At 48.4% G+C, this 21,691-nt stretch overlaps 1 protein-coding gene across 1 annotated transcript in view; it reads right to left on the bottom strand.

Annotated features, from left to right (window-relative positions):
* The window catches only part of LOC144729401 (sodium- and chloride-dependent GABA transporter 3-like), a 100,763-nt gene extending 79,760 nt beyond the window's left edge, over window positions 1–21,003 (bottom strand). The window contains exons 1-5 of the mRNA XM_078609660.1: window positions 20,806–21,003; window positions 20,107–20,209; window positions 8,091–8,317; window positions 5,839–5,973; window positions 385–525 (exon numbers count right to left, since the gene is read on the bottom strand). Of these exons, the coding sequence (XP_078465786.1) occupies window positions 385–525; window positions 5,839–5,973; window positions 8,091–8,298 (484 nt within the window). The 5' untranslated portion in view covers window positions 8,299–8,317; window positions 20,107–20,209; window positions 20,806–21,003. The remainder of the gene's footprint in view (window positions 1–384; window positions 526–5,838; window positions 5,974–8,090; window positions 8,318–20,106; window positions 20,210–20,805) is intronic.
* Between the last annotated feature and the right edge of the window lie 688 nt (window positions 21,004–21,691).

Here is a 21,691-nt window from a genome sequence, read left to right on the forward strand (position 1 = left end):
AAATTGCACTTCTGAGGTTCTCGCTGCGAGCGGCATACCACCGTGGGTCAAAGGAAGGGTCCGGGAAATTGACAACGCAAGCAGAACTACGGTTGGGATTCACACATGCCGAGGTCTCGTCTTCCACGGCAGATCTACATTTTCCACGCGAGATATTAACGCATTCGGCGCTTTTCCTAAAGTGTTTGTTGCACGGTCGCAGAATAACAAAAAATACAATGAGAAGCCCCAGACTTGGAATTGGCCAATTAAGCAAAAAAACAACACACATTTAGCATTTTCTTTGGTTCTTTCGGTAAATCACCGGCAGATTCTGCATTCACGAGCCACCCACTCGGCAGAGGCACGGTGCAGGGGGGTAGGGGGTGTGGGGGCGATCGTTACTTGTGTTCCAATGGTTGTTGCACGAAGCCCAGGGCAGGTCGGCCGTGAAGCAGTTGCAGAAGTAGAAGATGGCCCAGGCCAGGATGACGACGTAGAAGACGTTCAGGTAGGTCACGATGACCTGCGTGCCGTAGCCCAGGCCTGCCAGCGCACACATGCAAAGAGCATCACTCGCACCCACCCGCTAATTGAATGTTAAAATGTCATTCGCCAGCGTCAACAGTCACGACAACAATCTAACTCTCCTGCTCACCCCGTCTCCCGCTCCCCTAACACTCACGTCTTATCTCACTCAACTACAACGTCTCATAACCACGATACCACTCTACTCTCCGTTTCTTGTCCTTGTCGCCCCCTGTGGAACTCATCATTTGAAACCTCGAATATGTACCCCCCCCCTTCCACCATATATATATCGAGAGACCACCACTGGGCTGTCTTCATCCTGAAGGTCCTCTTAAACAAATCTGTAAATTACCTAAAGGACCACTCGGTTAATCTCACTCCCTCCCATAGCATCACAAGTGTCTCCTTATTCCTCCTAAAAAAAAAAAATTTGCTTAAAATGTGTTTAGTAAGAAAAGTTTTTCCGCATTGCTCCTGAAATATCTTTGACCGTTAATTACAACTTTTGGTTCCATCCCTTCAACCCCTCGCATTATTCCCCTATTAAAAACAAAACACAGAGCGTACTTATTTACTTACAGTACTTGCCCCTGTATTTAACTTATTTCTGGCGCTCCTTGTTCTCATGTTATTATTGGCACAGTTTGTTTTATATTACCGTGTGTTTCGTTGACAAACCGTTGAATACCACGTTTGTTAGTTGTGCAAATATGACTGAAGGGTACTGAAGTTTTTGCCTTTGTTTTTGTTCATGCTGCTGCCATGCTCACGCGCCGCAGACCTCCCTTGTAAAATAGCCGGACAACTGGATGAAGGGAAATGTCCGTGAAATAATAAAATGAATGTAAATCTCAAGCTACCCCTGACATACGCTCTCCCTCATCTCACTCGACTTGCCCTCATGCACTCTCCCATCCCCTCCTCCACCACTGTACCCACTCCAACAGTGCTCTGCACTAGCATCTAAGAGCTCCACTCTATCATCTAAGATCTCCACTCTATCATCTAAGATCTCCACTCTAGCATCTAAGATCTCCACTCTAGCATCTAAGATCTCCACTATAGCATCTAAGATCTCCACTCTAGCATCTAAGATCTCCACTCTATCATCTAAGATCTCCACTCTATCATCTAAGATCTCCACTCTAGCATCTAAGATCTCCGCTCTAGCATCTAAGATCTCCACTCTATCATCTAAGATCTCCACTCTATCATCTAAGATCTCCACTCTAGCATCTAAGATCTCCGCTCTAGAATCTAAGATCTCCACTATAGCATCTAAGATCTCCACTCTATCATCTAAGATCTCCACTCTAGCATCTAAGATCTCCACTCTAGCATCTAAGATCTCCACTCTATCATCTAAGATCTCCACTCTATCATCTAAGATCTCCGCTCTAGCATCTAAGATCTCCACTCTATCATCTAAGATCTCCACTCTATCATCTAAGATCTCCACTCTAGCATCTAAGATCTCCACTCTAGCATCTAAGATCTCCACTCTATCATCTAAGATCTCCACTCTATCATCTAAGATCTCCGCTCTAGCATCTAAGATCTCCACTCTAACACCTAAGATCTCCACTATAGCATCTAAGATCTCCACTATAGCATCTAAGATCTCCACTCTAGCATCTAAGATCTCCACTCTATCATCTAAGATCTCCACTCTATCATCTAAGATCTCCACTCTATCATTTAAGATCTCCACTCTAGCATCTAAGATCTCCACTATAGCATCTAAGATCTCCACTATAGCATCTAAGATCTCCACTCTAGCACCTAAGATCTCCACTATAGCATCTAAGATCTCCACTCTATCATCTAAGATCTCCACTATATCATCTAAGATCTCCACTATAGCATCTAAGATCTCCACTCTAGCATCTAAGATCTCCACTCTAGCACCTAAGATCTCCACTCTAGCACCTAAGATCTCCACTCTAGCACCTATGGCCTTCTGTTGAAGCTGCCACTCACTCTCCGCTCGGTCAGTGAGTGGGTGGTCACTTATTGTGTCATGCTGGCCCCATGGCTTGGAGCTCTCTCCCCTCAGCAGTCCGTGCTGTTGACATCCTGCCCCTGTCAGAGTCTAGGCTCAAAATGTTCCCCTTCTTCTCTGCCTGTGACTGGGTGCCTTGTCTATACAAATATGTGCTGTGCAGCTACAGAATGTTAACACTTCCCTGTTCTATATGATGAGCAAATGCATCTCAAGGCACCGTGCAAAAACAGCATCTTGAAATGCAGTTGTATTCAAGCGTGATATAGAACCAATTTTTACTGTATTGCATGACATGCTGCCTTCATTAGGCATCTAAAGAAGCATTAGTTCATTGATAAAAATGCATTCATGAGCTCATCATCTATGCGATGATTCACACTTTTATAAAGTGAGTATTTATGATGTATGCATATGATATGATAATGGTAAATATCCAGTCATGGACTGAACAAAATTGCACAAGTGACAAACAATATACACAAGACAGTCAAAATCATAACAAAAAAAATCAAGCTTGACTTCAAACTGTGACAATTAATGACATCGAATCGAATCGCTGTGGGGAGTGAATCATCATCATTATAACCAGCCATTGTCTATCCACTGCTTGATTAAAGGCACCCCGCTCAACATCACCATTGCTCAATCCATCTCTTCCACACGAACCGATCTTATCTCTCCAGTATTGTCCATTTTCCACCGTCGTCCCTTCCAGCCGTAACGTGGCGTGCCGAAAGAACACTCCGCTTTTCCCAACAGTCAAAGCGAACGTCTCTGATTTGTGAATGTTCGCCGATGCATGAGTCCCTATTTCTGTCAGTCTACTCCCAAATGTTTTCTTTGTCAGTGTCCGCGTTCGTGATCCGTGCCATCGCCGAAAGCCCTCTTCTGCGGGCACACTGGTCTCCTATTCTTCGCGATCAACTCCAAAGTTCCCCAAGCGTTCCATCCTGCTCACGTTCCCCTTCCCTGTTTCACCATCGTGATTCCCAATCTGACTCAGCGTATCTCCCCGGTGCACATCCGACTGCATGTAAACGTATTCTCTGGTGGAATTTTGTTTTCATCTAAAAGTTTTTAACATAGTTTTTTTTTACCCATACCCTGCACTGTCCATCTTTATACCCCATGTCCATCGCAACTTCCCACCACCTTCCATGTCCCCCCGACGAACAGTGAAGGATCCGTGTGGCACTTATGCTCGAAAATATCAGAGCCAAGATATATTTGCCAGAGAGGTCAGAGGTTATTGGGATTCTTAGGTTGAGTACTGCAAATGTGTGTAAAGGACTGTGTCTAGAGCAGTTGTATTGTAATATATTTTTTGACAGCCCTGCCTGCAGTCAATCCACTGCTGGATGAAGGCCTGCCCATGGAGTATATGGTCGTGAGGGTTGTTTGACCATACTTCACCAAGCTGTGCAATGTTTGTTGGTAAAGTGGGGGGGAGGGGGGGGGGGCGACCCAGAAACAGTTCATATATCAAACATTAGCTGTGTTTTAAAAAAATGTAGCCAGTGTGCTGACCACTGTGCCACTATCACACCCCCATTACTTTTACACACACACACAAACAAATGTCATAAAACAAAGATTACGAACAACCTGGAAACAGACTGCGCTGGAAATTCTTGTTTGTGAGCACACGTTATGGCACATTAGGGAGTGGTGTGGTCTTGCACTCACTCTGTTTTTGTCTTTTCAGTACTGGTATTCACTTCCCATATACATTTTTACATAGACTGACAAAGAGAAAGGCCATGTATGGTTCAGATTCCGATTGCCACTGGGGGTTTGCATCGCAGGAACCAAACCCTAGGCACCAGGAATGTGATGCAGTGCACAGAGATAAAGATCCCCCTAATAACTATTTTTAAGACTGTTGGGGCAAGTGCTCTTAGCATAGGCCTTAACAGACTGTTGGGATTGTCAGTGAACATCTATGAAGGCCGGAGCGAGACACAACGGGGATGCGTGCGTGGCCTGCAGTGCACACAAACACACATACAGACGTGTAGTAGTAGGTTTTTACCCTTTAAACTGGTACAAAACTGACACCTTTATACAAGGCATCATGTTTGCAATAACCGCAACACAAGCAGTCAAAATGCAAACAAAAATAAACAACTCTGATAATGGTAATGATAGGCACTGTCCTTAAAGTTGATTGGTCCACACCCGAGACAGCTTTCCTTAGAGCCTAGTCTCCATTGGTGTTGGACCAGATGACGCCAAAAGGCGTACAACTCAAAAACAGTGCACTATCAGAGTACTGAGAGCTCGGGGTAAGCATTTAAACTATGAGACCTCCTTTACCAGTGGCAAAATATAGTAGTAGGTTTTTTCCCTTTAAACTGGTCAACGTCAAGGACAGTGCATATCATTACCATCATCAGAGTTGTTTATTTTTGTTTGCATTTTGACTGCTTGTGTTGCGGTTATTGCAAACATGATGCCTTGTATAAAGGTGTCAGTTTTGTACCAGTTTTAAGGGTAAAAACCTACTACTATATTTTGCCACTGGTAAAGGAGGTCTCATAGTGTAAACACATACAGATTCTTGCACTGTATCATCCATTCCTACATCTGGAACCCGATGAACACCTTGCAACTGATTGGTTAAAATGCGCAGAGTCCCAAAAAAACTGACAACCCACAAACTCTAATTGTCCAGAGAGGAAGCTATTCTTGAGCGCAGGCTGATTAACTGGATGACAACGGTGATTTATCAACTTAATTTGGCAGTCATCTAAGGGCAGATGATACGATAAAGAGTGGATTGTAAAGTGTTGCATTATATCTGGCAATGGTTAAAAAACCTAGGAATATATGTGGTTTATCAATCTTTTCCCAGGACACCCCTCAAATGAAATCTCTCCACTTGGCACCAAAGCTTTTGACCTTGATAGCCATGCAGGTATTTCACAATTTTTACAGAAATAATCTCAGGTTCGATTCCATTTTGGGGCAAATTACAAACACGGCAGAGAATGACGGATTCCGTTGAGCCCGATGACAACAGAGTTTATTTTTTTTATAAAATTACATGTTTGATGGCTTTGTCGAGAGAGCGTGAAACCTCTGACGGCCAGGTGACCTCTATTGGACGACGCCATCCCAGTTGCTCACTCGGGGAAGTGACGGCGCTCAGATTGATCGAGATTCGGGGGAAGCCATTTCATCGCCGTCGTTGCCGCTGTTGCTGTTGCAACACTACGTAGTTGCCGGCGTCGACTTGCCATCGACAATCTCCGTAAACATTTCCCATCGTGCAACGATGGCCTGGTTGGTCCTCTCCGCCGTGGCAGGCGATGAAAGCTAACCTTCAAAGAGGGGGCACACGAGGCGCCAGCAGGTGACCCCTCCTTGGCTCGTGTACTGTCCCAGGGCCGTCTCGAGGAAGAACACGGGGATCCCACAGCACACAAAGAAGATCACGTACGGGATGAGGAAGGCACCTGTCGGGAAATCCAAAACCGCGGCATTAGGATCATCTTATTCTTAGGTTTTTTTCGGTAAAGTCACGTAGGTAAAAACATTAAAAAGTAAAATAAAATAAAAACGACAGCTGTATCAAGTAATACTTGATACAGCTGTCGTGGCTGTGACGGTACCACCTGAAGACGGAAGCTTGTGTTGCCTCCGAAACGTCGTGATTTTTATTTTATTTTAGTTTTTAATGTTTTTACCTACGTGACTTTACCGAAAAAACCTAAGAATATGAATCATTGCAGTCACGAAAGCTTCAAATCTAGAATTAGGATCATCTTCTTGGTTCTTTCGGTAAAGTCACGTAGAAGGAAAATATTAAAATAATAAAAATAAAACATAATAAAATCATTCTCACGACGTTTCGGCCACAACGCAAGCAGCCGTCTTCAGGTGGAGAACAGGTCCGTCGAGAAGACTCTGCCTTGTGTTTTATTTTTTATTATTTTATTATTTCCTTCTACGTGACTTTACCGAAAGCACCAAGAAGATGAATCCCTGCAGTCACGAAAGCTGTAAATCGAAATTAGTATCATCATTAATCACACATGCATGTTATGAGACATTGTGCGTCTGTGAGCGAATCTACGAGTCACAGTACGCGCTTGAATATTTGTTGTTGTCATAAGTCAGGGACATCGGGCGCCGATGATGATGAGATATATAGATGAGCACAAAGTTTCACCATGCTTAATATTACAGTGGCTTAGACATTCGCTTAATATTATAATGGCTTAGACATTTGTAAAGTCTCTTCGAATTCCTTTTATTCATTTGAGTTGAGAGTCACGAATCGTTTCGTCCAAAAAAATATTCGACAAACGGACAGACGTCAACCGTAGGAAAAACCCCCAAAAAATCACGGGAAATCGTTTTTCGGTGAAAAATAGAATTTCGCACGTGGGCCCCGTTTTTCAGTGGCATGGCGTGGGGGGTTTTACACCTTGACATCCATTACCCGGACCGGGTGCTGAAAGGGCAAGATTGATGAAGACCGAATAAAAACGACAATTGTCTCACTTTCACATCCCGTCACATCTGGTGCGGCCAATAACTCTACGTGCACACTGCTGACCGATCGCTGGTGTTTACAGTTTGTTTTTCGTTTGAGTGGACGACCTTCTGTCAGCGGTGGCGTGAACGAGCAATATTGCAGGGCTGCACCTTTATTTATTTTGGCTAATATGGACTGAGGTGTCAGTTACATTTTGGTAGTGAGCTGTGTAACCTCACTGAATGCGTCCCTCAGGCAAATTTGAAAATGCTCCCTCAGATCATGAACATCTGTCGGAAGGGGAGTCTTCTTGACACGATGTTGTTTAAATTTCTGGAAAAAATTCATGTTCACCTGTTTGCAGTGTGGACAGATACTGTTTTGTTTCGCAGTATACGCGTGTTGGACTTAAAAACAAACATGACGGTTGAGTTTTAGATGTGTAGAGATCCAATTCAGCAGCGATCGTGCGTTAGCTTCAAACAATTACAGCTAAATCAAATACATTTACTGGGGCATATTCATGAAACTAAATCACCCGGAAATTAGCACATCCTATTTCAGAAGCAAAACAATCTAACGCCCCCCAAAAAAGGCTCTTTTATGCACATTATCTTTTTCCAAAGAGAAGTCCTCAGTCTTGACTGAAAGCTTTCGTGACTGCAGGAATTCATACTCTTAGGGTCTTTCGGTAAAGTCACGTAGATAACCTACTTCAGCAGTTGTTTCTTGCTGTGGTTGTCCCACCTGATGACGATTGCTTGTGTCGCGATCGAAACGTCGTGATCGATTATTTTTCTACCTACGTGACTTTACCGAAAGAACCAAAGAGTATGGATTCCTGCAGTCACGAAAGCTTCAAATCAAGATTCACGTAAATAGTTTGAAAATAACAAAAACTACGACGTTTCGATCGCAACACAAGCGATCGTCATCAGGAGGAGATGATCAGGAGGAGAGATGACGACCGCTCGTGTTGCGATCGAAACGCCGTAGTTTTTATTATTATTCTCTTTCAAACTACCTACGTGACTTTACCAAAAGACCCATTAGAACAAGAACTCCTAAGGACGCGCTGCCGCAAACACTCACCGCCTCCGTTCTTGTAGCACAGGTAAGGGAAGCGCCACACGTTCCCCAGTCCTATGATCTCTCCGGCCACTGACAGCACGAACTCCACCTTGTTGTTCCACTGCCCGCGCTCGTTGATCTTCTGCTTGCCAGGAGCACCGGGAGCAATATCCATCTCCGTGCTCTCCACCTTGCCGTTCACGAGCGGGATGGAATTCTGCGCCGCCATTCTCGGTAGAGTGCTGGGTCTGAAAAGCAAGCGCAAAAGATCCCCCGCGTGGCCTCAGCGGACTTGCGGGGCGTGTGCTGTTCGCGAGGAGCAGCACCTTACGAAGGCCGGAACGGCACGCGAGGGGGGTGGGTGGCCAGCACCGCGCCCAATCGCCATTCGTCTCCCCGGTGATAATGTTTGCACACCGCACCAGGTCGTTATTTAAGGCTGGATCGACCTAGGAGAGGCCCATAATCGATTTAGATCATCACCACTGATGTCAGACATTGTCAGAAAACAATGTGGGCCGTAGGGATTCACAGAGCAGCACACTTTCCAGTCACTACCACGGTTGCATTTAAGCAACCGTGTGTGTCGATGCGCGTGTCTTTGTCTTTGTGAGCATCTGGAACATGTCTTTCACATGGCATGCTCACTTAACTCGCAACTGTGTTTTATCAAGCATCGGGCAACGTAACAGCCTGCATGCAGCATCTTCAATTGGCATTTGAGCACGGGGGCATTTGGTGAACTCGGCAAGGCAGGGTCACGGGGTCACGGGGGGGGGGGGGCGGACCTGGGAATCTAATGACCCCACTGACAACGCAAACGTCGTTCCACGGTGCTCGCACAACGCCCCTACAAGTTGTGACCGCGCTCCGGGGCATCCGCGTCGCCACCGCGATGATGGATGTCAGGCGAGACGACGCTGCGTGCCCTACATTGTGACCGGGACAACGTCCACTCGTGTCGCGCAGATCCTGTAATTGAGCGGCGCTGTGTCTTCCCAATCAAGCGCCATGGGTGTCTGCTATTAAAAAAATTGAATAATTCACTGCGGTGTTTAACGCGAGCTGCCTTGAAAGCATGAGACGAAGCAATTTATTTGCGGAATTGCAGCAGTCAGCAGCGCGTCACCCTGTGTTAGTGAATGGTTTTGGAAGAAGACGTCACGTGACTTGAGTACTTGCAAATGTCACCTACCGCCCTGCGATGATTGGTTGCTTAATCATTTATTACAAACATTTTCACCTGGAATATCCCTTGACATGGAACATCTCTATGGGACATACGGGGATGGGAGGGGGGGTGGGGAGCACTCAAATCTCCACACAGATAGATTCAATAATCTCCTGCTACACTGCCATCTCTTGGCCACCTCGTAGCCGAAGCCTACAACCTCTGCTCAATGTCAGTCTCGCTGGCACGGACCAGTCCACCGACTTGCTCGCTCCACCTCCGTCTCCTGTCCACCTCTCAACCGAGCGGGTTTGGGAGTTTCACAAATCTACATGTGATCCACAAACCCCTGCCTACACGGCGCTACAGATGCCAGTGCCTGTGTGGACTCCTCAGTAACTGTGTGGTGTGCACGTCACGAGCCGATGTTGGTGACGATGTTGGTGACGATGGTGGTGGTGATGGGGAGCGGTAGGGTAATGGTTAGCGCGCACCCCTACGAACTTGACGACCCGAATTCAAATCCCGCTCTCGCCCAACATCAGTGACGATTATCTGAATCTGTCCTGGGCCTCCCCTAGGTCGACTCAGCCTCAAATGAGTACCCGGTGCGGTGCGTAAAAATATCGCCACTGGGGAGACAAAGGCGGCTGGTCGTGGTGCTGGTCACCCACCCCCTCGTGTGCCATTCTGGCCTTCACAGGTGCTCGCTAACAGCACTTGCCCCGAAAGTATGTTAAGGCTATACGGGGGATTTGTGTCTTTGTTTTGTGAGGACGATTGATAGTCGCAATGATCGAGGTGTTGGTGATGATGGTGCCGAGTCAACCCAGACCTGCACTCGAGTCCACGACCTTGGGGAGACCGTGGCTGACAATGTTCTAGCAGGCGAATCGTGGAAGTGTGGGCTCAACGAGGCAGATGACACCCTCGGCGGCAAATGCAACGAGCGGCATGAATAAATCAAACGCGTTTACACCAATCGCCCAATAAGGTAAAAAAACAAATCTAAATATAAATCTGCCGTTGCATTGCCGAGTTAAAATTTTACGCGTGACTTGGTCACACCTGTGCACGCCCGTCAATTTCACGGCGTGGCTCTGGGCTCCTGGAACCCGCGAGTTTGCGCAGCACAGCAGACGCGATTCGGCCTCGCGTTTAGCTGTGAATGAATGAATTTAAACTCGAAGCAACACGTATCCGACTGCGGTGTCAACCGTCGCGCAGCTGGTAAGCGCGTCGGGTTTGAATGGCAGGAAAGTGTCGTCCTTGCAGCCACACCGTCGTCGTGAGTGGAGTCGATTTGAAAGCCGGAAAAGAGGAGCGCGTGGATTAACGGACATACGCATTAATTCTAGATTTGAAGCTTTCGTGACTGCAAGGATTCATATTCTTAGGTTTTTTCGGTAAAGTCACGTAGGTAAAACATTCAAATTAATAAAAGTTAAATAAAAAATAAAATAAAAATCACGACGTTTCGGAGGCAACACAAGCTTCCGTCTTCAGGTGGAACCGTCACAGCCACGACAGCTGTATCAAGTAAATACGCATGTTGATGAGAAGCAATTCCACCCGCCAACAAGAGTAAAGTGGACCTGGCTGCTGAGACAGGACACGTCGCTGTGGGGGGGGGGGGGGGGGGGCGATGATGGCCGATGGTCAAGAAGAACGGTGAGAGCCAAGGAATAAAACTAAAGAATAAACTAAACTATTTTTTTTATTTTACCAGGTAAGGCCTGCTGAGCTATTGTTCAGAAGCGACCTGGCCACAAATGATAGTTCAACGAAGTGGCTTATCACTGTGTGGAAAGGTATATCAGCCAAATACTCCAAACACTTGTTTTAAATTCCAAATATACAGCAGCAGGCGTCAGGGTCGGGATCGAACCCACGACCTCCTGCACACCAGGCAAGGGAGTTAACATCTCACCACGGGGAGAGAGAGACACGGAAACTCCAAATATACAGCAGCAGGCATCAGGGTCGGGATCGAACCCACGACCTCCTGCATACCAGGCGAAGTAATTAACATCTCTCCACCGTGGTGGCATAGGGATCGTCCGAGAGACATCCATCAAAGGAGATGGAGTGATGAAATCCGTTTGTGTGCCAGTGCTTGGTGGATTATTATATCGCGGGATTGTAAGAGATGGAAGCCGTGATCCAGCAGTAGATTGACCATGGCTGATAACAATGAGAACTCGTTAATGGAATAGGTCGATCATTTTAATGGGGCACCACAGAGGTGAGATGTTAACTACCTCGCCTGGTATACAGGAGGTCGTGGGTTCGATCCTGACCCTGACGCCCGCTGTATGTTTTCAGTTTGCACGTCTTTCCCCGTGGTCATGTGGATTTTTCTCCGGGTCCTTCGGTTTTTTCCCTCCACGTTTAGAAACACGCGTTCAGAGTATTTGACTGCTGTAAATTTCCACACGATAACCCACTTCGTTGAGCTATCATTTGTGGCCAAGTCGCTTCTGAAAAATAGCTATATAGCTCAGCGGCCCTAACCTGGTAAAAAAAAACCATACAAATAGTAAAAAGTAGTATGAATAATGGCATTGGCCAAACACCAGTATGCAGGATCCTTCTGGAAATTTGTCTTGAAACTCAGTGAGGCTTTCACGGACTAATAAATAGCAATGCCATTGCTATGACCGTTCCACTGCATGTCGAAAATGAGGTTTCGTTATGTAATGTGCCAGAGGTTGCTTTAACTTGCATTTGAATGCAAATTCAACCTATGACACTTTTTTTGTTTTACAAAACTCAAAGCACGCATTGTCGTCGTTTACGGAGAGACTATGCATAACAGAAGAGACACGCAGACAATGCATCTCCTTTATATATCTGTCCCTTCCTCGTAGAAAAACGACAAAAGTAACGCTTAACGAAACACCATCGGCTGCCCGCTCGTCTAGGAGTGCACCACCAATTTCGGCAACCATTGATCTGACTGCGATCAAACTCGGCAGTGTCTCACCGGCAGAGCCAGGCCAAGCTTTGAATGAATGCCGATGAACCATCAGGTGCTACAGGCAACCCCCCGCGCCCGCCTCCTCTTTATTACACGGGCCCCAGTTCGACACAACGTTGATATCTTTCGATTTAAAGCTTTCGTGACTGCAGGGATCCATCTTCTTGGTTCTTTCGGTAAAGTCACGTAGAAGGGAAGTAATAAAATAATAAAAATAAAACATAATATTTTTATTATTTTATTACTTCCCTTCTACGTGACTTTACCGAAAGAACCAAGAAAACGTTGATATAATGCGTAACACTGAAAATAATCGACGCTCAAGGGTTACTTCTGAGTGATGTATTATAGAAGGGCATTTAAAACGGGTGTCTCTTCCTTTGGGCACAGTACTGCGTTATCAACGGCGTTACGCGGTACTTTGGAAGCACGTAAGAGGTAATTGATATTAATGAGACGTGATAGATATCGTTTGCGCGAATCGAAAACACACGAAGGTTAATTTATTATGGCCATGCAATTTTCACTCGTGGACAAACTCCCCCGCCCCCACACACCCTGAGGGGCATGGGGATTTATTTGACCATACATCACCGCGCTGCACGCATGTTTGTTAGACTTCTTTCTCAGCGTATGTGGCCCAACGCGCCCAATCGCAGGTGCTGGGGAAGGACGGAAGACCAAGCGCAAAAAGCAGTTCTAAAGAAATTCGTTTTAAATTTTGATTTAAAAAGTGGATAGCTCCCAGTGGCTTCCCAATATCGGAAGGAAGAGCGTTTCAGACGGCCGCAGAAGCGCATCTGAAAGCGCGCGATGCGGTGACCTATGGGTCAAACAAAAGCCGCTGCGCGAGGATGACCGCAGGTTGCGTGATGGTTTTGCTCCCCGACGAGATCAAAAAGGTGTTGTAGTACATTTGCGGCGAGCACATTGCGTACGATGAGTGCGACCTCATCACGAAACCGATGCAGCTCAGCGACCGCTGGACGGACACGGTCGGATCTCGCAGTACCCCGTCACCACGCGTGCCAAGGAATGTGTACACGGCGCAGCTTGCTCGTGCTTCAGCCAGACGTTGCCTGGAGTAGCGAGTTGCAATCTTGATATGAAGCTTTCGTTACTGCAAGGAATCCACGTGACTTTACCGAAAGAACCAAAGAGTAGCGAGTTGCAGTAAACGAGCCTCGTCGATGCCACGCCGCCCTGTTGGCTAGGCCACGACTCAATCGTGGCCCAATGAGTCGTCGAGCCCTGATAAGAACATTTGCGGGACCTGACTGTGTTTTGCACGTAGTGATCAAACGACATTGTGGAAAAAAACTGAATCCTAGAGTTTGGGACCGCCACACCACGCTGATCAGCACGCGGGTTGATTAAACAGAGGTCACCAATTCCAATCACAAACCAGGCTCAAACCTGCTTATCTCCTGCGGTCCGAGGAGACCCGGTGCATTCCAGAGAATTTAGTTGCAGGAGAGTGGTTTTATATGAACACGACACATTGTATGAAATAAGATACAAATGTCTGTTTTCCCGCTGACAAATACTGCTCGGTCTGTAGTCTCCTCCATGTACAGAAGCACGTATCTGCTTTGCTTACCATTTCGTGACTGGCTATGGGTCACTGATGATCCTTGATTTGGTGGAACACTTCTGCATCTCCCATAATATTGCCGGTCCTCCAAATGTCCATTCATACGTACGGGATGTGTGCAGGAAATGTGTATAACGTTTTCTCGAGAATGATAAATATACGTACACCATTTTTGTTTAAACGCGAACGCGTGAGTATTTTTTTCGCGTATCCTTAATTAGTCGAGAACCCATTGCTTTGCAACGGAAAATAAGAGAGCTGTCATGTGCGTGCTCTTTTTTCCATCCTCCAGTACTCAGGGCACGAACAGAATATTTTGGCGAAATAATTACTTAACACGGACATAGATTGAAAGTTAGAGCTATTTTAAATTAGCCTTGTTCAGTCTTCTGTATGCCTTACTCCAGCCTCTTCGGTGTCACTATCTATTTGATGTGTTCCGAACATCTTCTTCTGCCGTTTCGATCCAACCCAATGCTTATACTGGTAGGAACCTCCAGGTTACACCAGCCCACAGGGGATTAGTCTGTCCGTCGTGCATCCAAAAATGGGATGGGTGGGGCTGGCTGGAGAGGGGAGAGTGGGGAGGGGCTGGGTGGGGAGGGGCTGGGTGGGGAGGGTGGGGCTGGGTGGGGAGGGGAGGGTGGGGCTGGGTGGGGGGGTGGTAGGGGTGGCGCTGGGTGGGGAGGGACTGGTCACCCCGTGGTGCCCTTATAAAACTCAACTTTAACCGACTCACGCCGGCTTGTGCCCGCCCTCACAGTCGGCCATATTTGCGGAATACACCACGCCGCCATTGACCCTGGCCATTGACCGAGCAACCCAACGTTCCTACCAGCTCCCTCCGCAGGAATGTGTTTTGTTACACGGAAAATCCCGTGTAGCCAGCCACCCAGCTAGCCTTGGTGGCAATGGCCTCACCCACGAACAGCAGCACATCTATTGTTGGGATGGAGAGAAGCCCAGCCAGCATACAGCCAGGGGACTCGGTGGCATAGATTATTTTGAATCGTCGTGTAATATCAACATTGAATGAGTTACATTATATGAAAAAAGAAGATAAAAACAATTCCTCGTGTTTACTTTTGCATTTAGATGATATATCAATAGCGAGAGCAGCACCAGTTTAATTAGAACAACAATAACAACCGCTATTCGCCACTAAGTGGCGGTGACGTCACCACGACGCTTGTGCCAGGCTATGTGAACCTTGAGGCCATGTGAAGTATCGAACGCCCGCTGGCAGGAGGTCACGGGGCAGACCCAGGTGCCACGGGTCGACTGACTGAGACGACTGGCTGATGCACCACCTGTGCCCCCTACTGTGCCAACTTTCTGTGCTTTAGCCACCCGGCGCTCCACTCGTTGTTGTGAGTGTCGCTCCTCCGCCCTCCGTTGTTGTTGGAGGGCGACTGCCTCCTATTGCCCATTAGCGTCCTTCACGAGCCTCCTCCACAGAGGCCGATCTTGACACCGCTGGTACCAGTCATCGGCAAGTCCACTCAGCTCCACATCTTCCTGTACCACATCATTCTATCTCTTCTCTAGCCCGTGCTGCGCCCGTTTAACCCCCTCGATCCGGCCGAACAAAAGCTGTTTAGGCATGCGGTGACTGGGCATGCGGGCTACATGGTTCAGCCAACGCAGCCTTGCCTGCTGGAGGAGCTCACCGCTGGGTCTTTGTCCAGATCTTTCAAGGATTTGTGAGCTCCTCACACAATCCTGCCTGGTTAAACCCAGGATGGATCGTAGGCAGGCCAGCCTAAATGTTTCTAACCGGTGAAGATGTTCCATTAGGGGGGTCTACGTTTCACAAGTGTAGAGAAGAAAGGGAATGACTGTGGCCGAGAAGACCTGAAGCTTCGTGTGGAGCGACAGACCAGGTAGCTTCCACACAGCGTTACGCAACCGATGAAAAGATAATGCCGTTCGACTGATTCGGAGTGAGACCTCTGCTGTTAAAACGGAGTCGGTCATAAGCACACTGCCCAGATATGGGAAACTCTCCACTCTCTCCACAACTGCCCCATCACCATTTGGGAGTTGTGGGGGTGGAGTGTCCGATGGTACAAAATACCTTGGCAGGTGCTTAGTTTTGGTGGGGCTGATGGTAAGGCCCCACCTCTTAGTGGCAAGCTCCAGGTTTAGCAGCAGCGCCTCCAACTCCTCCTCTGAGTGAGCAGCGATTACCAGATCATCGGCATACATAACATGGTTGAGCAATAGAGAACCATTCCGTGACCGCACCCGGGCATCGATCAGCCTCCCATTGTATCTGTACCAGATGGAAATTCCTCCGGTACAGCTATTGAAGGCCTCACAAACTACGTGGTCAAAATAGATGTTAAATAATGTGAGAGCCAGAGGACATCCCTGTCACACCCCAAGGTGTACAGGGAATGGCTCCGACTCCCGGCCACGTAGTTTTACCCGGGCCCGCTCACCATCATGAATGTCCTTAATGATTGTGAGCAGAGGGTCAGGGACTCCCAAAGCACGAAGAACAACCCAGAGCCCAGGTCTACTGATGGTATCATAGGCCTTGACCAGGTCAATAAAGCAGAGATGTAGGTCTGGTTGGAATTCCCTACACCTCTGCTGTAGCAGACGGACATAAAATATGGCATCCATGCAGGACCGCCCTTTCCTGAAACCGCATTGGGGTTCCGCAAGCCTTTCCTGACCGTGCCTAGCAAGGCGATGTTGAATAATCCTTGCCAGGACCTTTCCTGGCACACTGAGGAGTGAGATGCCCCTGTCGTTGCTACAGTCTGTGCGGTCCCCCTTCTTAAAGAGGGGGACCATCAGGGCATCCTTCCAGTCCTGCGGAAGCCATCTAGTGGTCCAGACTGTTGTTATGATGTCATGTAGGGCAGTCTGTGCACAAACGCCACCCTCCCGCAGCATTTTGCTTGAGAGATCATCTCTGCCCCGTGCCTTTCCTTGTCTCAGACTCTGGATTGCCTTCAGTACTTCTTCAACAGATGGCACCTCAGCCAGCCACTCACAGGGGGTGACTTCCTTCAATATTTGAGGCACCGCAGCCTCGGCAGGGTCATCCCCATTTTGTCCCACGTTGTTATCCAGGCTGAGGGATGTCCCCTCCCCCAGGACCTCACAGAAATGCTCAGGAAATCAGCAAACCTGTTCCTGGGGGTCGGAGATTTGATCACCGTTCCTTCCCCTAATTATGGTAATAGGTGTGGCGCTGCAAGTTACTTTTTTGATGGCATTAAAGAGCGATTTGGTATCGCAGGCCACTGAGGCAGATTCCATTTCCTCAGCAACCCGCGACCACAACCCATCCTTGCAGCGCCTCACGGCTCTCCGAACCTCCGAGCAAAGGCTGCGGTAAGCCTCCTCATTCTCCGGCGTGGGATGCTGTAGCCGATGAGAGTGGGCCTGTCGCTTTTTATCAGCCAGCTTGAACACCTCCTCTGTCAGCCAGGGTCGCTAAGGAGGTCTGGACCGTGTACCCAAAGCAGCCATTGCAGCTGCATGAGCCACAGTCCTAAATCTCGCCCATTTCCCCTTGACATCAGGAGGAGTGGGGGATCGTCTCAGCTAGCTAGCTGAGACCATGGCACTAAGGGTTTGAATGGGGTCCTGGGTTTACACCCACCACCGGAGTGGAAGAAGGGCAGGCGCATATTACAGATGACAAGTCGATGGTCAGTGGGCAGATCAACTCCACGGTAGGTCCTGGTGTCAAGGACATGGACCCTCATCCGCTGTTCCGTCACTATGTAGTCCAGCAGATGTTCTTGCTTGGACCCGGCATGCATCCATGATGTTGTGTGGATGCGCCGATGCCGGAAAAGTGTGTTGGTAATTACAAGCCCATGGGCTGCACAAACATCTAGCAGCCTCCTGCCGTTGTTATTGAGTTGATCTGGCCCATGCCTTCCAATCACTCCAGACCAGGTGCCAGCATCATGACCAACTCGGGCATTGAAGTCACCCAACAAGATGACTCTGTCCCGAGGGGCCACTTTAGCTAGCACCTGTGACAGGAGGTCATAGAAGGCATCTGACTCATTGGCCTTGCCTGCATCCCTCCACGGACGTTCGTCTTCAGTGGGGGCATACGTAACCAAGACCACCACTCCTCGCCTCTGGTTGATAGGAAGGCGAGCCCAAAGTAGCCTGGGGCTTACAGCTTCCCACACCTCACCCCCACGCTCCCATGCCCCCTTCATTATTTTGTTCAGAAGAGCCACTCCCTGTTGTTTGGCAGTCTCCTGCCCCGAGAAGAGGACTGTCCACCCCTCATGGTGGCAGGAGCCAGAGCCGGTCCACCGGATCTCCTGAATACCACAGAGATACAGGCGGTACCGGTCCAGCTCCCGACAGAAGAGTAGCAGCCTCTCCTCCGCAGTGAACGTTTGAATATTCCACGTGGCCACACGTAGTGGTATATTGTTGTTTCTGGAGGAGCCCCGAGGGTAAGGATTCAGTCTCCTGGCTCTGCCAAATTGGGTTTGGCCAGGAGACGTCATAGACGCCTGTCCCCCCGGGGCCTCCGGCACAAGCTTATTACATAACACACACACACATTGGCTGTGAATCATCATGAGTGGATCTGAACACATACAGGCACGCGTTGAACATCTGCGAGTGGATTATATCAGTGTCTGGAACTTCTCCAGCGTTGAATTATTCATGCAAGTCGAACTCTGTCGACTTGGCACTGTCAAAACCAGTCCGGGGTTCTACTTGTGTTGAATTAATGCTGATGAAAGTATGCACACCCAGAAGGCCCGTCGGACCTTTGGGGGTTATGTAGCATCTCGCCACCGTCGGACCGGTGACGAGATGTTAACTTTCTCATCTGGTATGCAGGAGGTCGTGGGTTCGATCACCACCATGACGCCTGCTGTATTTGGAGTTTGCGGTGTCTCTCTCTCTCCACGTGGTCGCGTGAATTTTTCTCCGGGTCCTCCTCCACATTTAGAATCCACATCACGCTTTTCGAGTATGTGACTGCTATACGTGATTTGCACGTGATGATGGTAAGCCCCTTCGTCGAGCGATCATTTGTGACCAGGTCGCTTCTGAAAAAGAGCTACATAGCTCAGTGGGCCTAACCTGGTAAAATAAAAAAATAAAAAGTGTAAATTGTTTGGTCTAGAAATACTTTAACTTTTTTACCTGGAGAAACAGATATTTGATTGAGACATAGACTGTATATTGTCCGCTTTTCTACGCTGAGCCGTGAGCATTAACGGTGGTCCAGATCTGAGCAATCAGTTTCTGATTTCGATTTAAAGCTTTCGTGACTGCAGGGATTCATCTTCTTGGTTTTTCGGTAAAGTCACGTAGAATGGAAATAATAAAATAATAAAAATAAAACATAATAAAATTTCGATTTAAAGCTTTCGTGACTGCAGGGATTCATCTTCTTGGTTTTTCGGTAAAGTCACGTAGAATGGAAATAATAAAATGAAAAAATAAAGCATAAGAAAATAATTCTCACAATTATTTTATTATGCTTTATTTTTTATTTTTATTATTTTAATATTTCCATTCTACGTGACTTTACCGAAAGAACCAAGACGATGAATCAGTCTCTGGTTGCAGAGACGTCCAACATTCAAGCCATCCAGTTGCTTGCAACCAAATTGCGCTCAGGTATTGTTGACCCGATTGGAGGCAAGCACGCGCATACGCCTGCCCTTGGAAATCACGAGCGGCGGCGAACATTGTTATTTCACACACGTGGAGCAAAACATCCCGATCATGTTTTAATTTCATTACTCGCGCACGGGTTGGAGGAGTGCATCGTTAATCTCAGACTGGATCTGTGTGCAACTTTATCCAACACGCGCTTGTTTGCTCGCTCAAAGCCCACCATCATCACCAGCACCATCACCCACTATTACAACCAAAATACAAAGATCCCCTGTATAGCCTTAACGGACTGTTGGGGCAAGTGCTTTTAACGAGTAGCACCTATGAAGGCCGGCACGGCACGCGACCGCGTGGGTGGCCAGCATCACACCCAGCCGCCTTTGTCTCCCTAGTGGCGATGTGTTTACGCACTACACCAGGTACTCATTTGAGGCTGAGTCGATCTAGGGGATGCCCAGAACTGGTTCAGATTATAATTGTCACTGATATTGACCGTGAGCGGGAATCGAACTCAGGTCGATCCAGGTTCGTAGCGCAACGCACTAACCGCTACACCACCGCCCGCTCCCCCCTATTATAACCACCATCATCACCGTCACCATCACACCACAACCACCAAGCACAGATCGCTCCGTACGCCACGCGAGAAGAGGCGACTTACCTAACTCGTCGATTCAATTCCTCGGTCTCCAGCCTTGTCTTCCAGCTCCTGGTTCTCTACCGCCACCACCACCACCACCACGAGCTGTTGCAGCGAATAGACTCTGAGGGTTAAAACACATTCACAGCACCGCTCACGTTGACAACAACCAGAAAAGCAACAGCGTAAAACGTGCCAAACGAAGACAGCAAACAGTGCTATCGATTATAACTCTGTACAAGCCCGTTGTCAATCCACTGCTGGATGCAGGCCTCCCATCGGCCGTACTTATCCACTGCGCGGCAGCGGTGGGGAGGGTGCTGGACCGTGTCAGATGTCGCTCGCTCCCGATGTTAGACGTGGCCCGGAATCGAACTCGGGACGCCGGCTAAAAATCTTGGCAGTGCGCTGAGCAATGCACCGCTCCAACAGTCAACGGTGGGCACGCACCCACCCACCACTCTCTCCGTCCAGAATTGCGCAACACAATAAATGCACATTAAATACAGGTGGTGGGCATTTAAAACGAATTATAATAACAATCACTGCGCCACCGCTCCCCGCTCAAAAAACAACGTAATACACAGTATACAAATCCAGTCGTGACGATGGTGACAGAACACATGCGGTGATCGCGGCGCCACCGCTCGCATCCATCGCTAATAATAATGATAATTAATTCCGCAGGTCCTAAAGCAGCGGGTGAAAGGCAATCATTACCACTGGCCTCTATGAGCACGAAAGCGGCACTTGCAAATAACAAAAACCGTGGTCGTTGTTCGGTTTGCGTGGGGTACAGCGGCAGCAGATGCGCACGCAGCCGCGTTCGGCTGATGGAAGCCCTCAACTGCCCCAAAAACGGGGTCACAACCACCAAGCAGCAGCAGCAGCAGCAATGTGTGGTGCGGGGGGGGGGAAATCCACGACCATCCAAACTAACTGTGGCTCTCTGGTGAGCCGGGCGCTCTGGTGGTTGCATGGGCAAAGGGGGCGTGCGCAGAATCCTAATCGAAGGCGGGGCCCCTGATTGTGTGTTTTTTTTCGCTCCTGCTTTTGCGACGGAGAGAGAGTTGAGGTTGTTGCTGCTGTTGCTGCGTTGCAAGCCACGGAATACAAAGATTCATTATTTTACTTCCTCCGTCCGTCGATCCGCCGGTCCGTCCGTACGTGCGTTGATGTGTGCGTGTTTGGGAAGCGGTAGTGTAGCGGTTAGGTTGCTCACGGCCCACACCGGTGACGATGATCTGAACCGGTCCTGGGCCTCCCCTAGGTCGACTCAGCCTCAAATTAGTACTTGGTGCGGTGTGTAAATATCGCTCGCTAGGGGAGACAAAGGCGGCCGGGCGTGGTGCTGGCCACCCACCCCATCGTGTGCCGTGCCGGCCTTCATGGGTGCTCGCTAACAGCACTTGCCCCAACAGTCTGTTACAGGCTACACGGGGGGATCTTTGTCTTTGTTAGCACGCCCATCTCGGCTACCCCCTCCCTACCTCCCGCTCTATTACCCTGGCCATCTGGACCTCTTCATGCTAAGGGGGTGGTGGCTGTGGTGGTTCCTTCAGGGAGCGCGCGACGAGGTCGCTGCTTCGGAGCTTTGGGAACTTCC

The sequence above is a fragment of the Lampetra planeri genome, chromosome 32 (assembly GCF_965212315.1).
Source record: "Lampetra planeri chromosome 32, kcLamPlan1.2.h2, whole genome shotgun sequence".
In the NCBI taxonomy this organism is placed as follows: domain Eukaryota; kingdom Metazoa; phylum Chordata; class Hyperoartia; order Petromyzontiformes; family Petromyzontidae; genus Lampetra; species Lampetra planeri.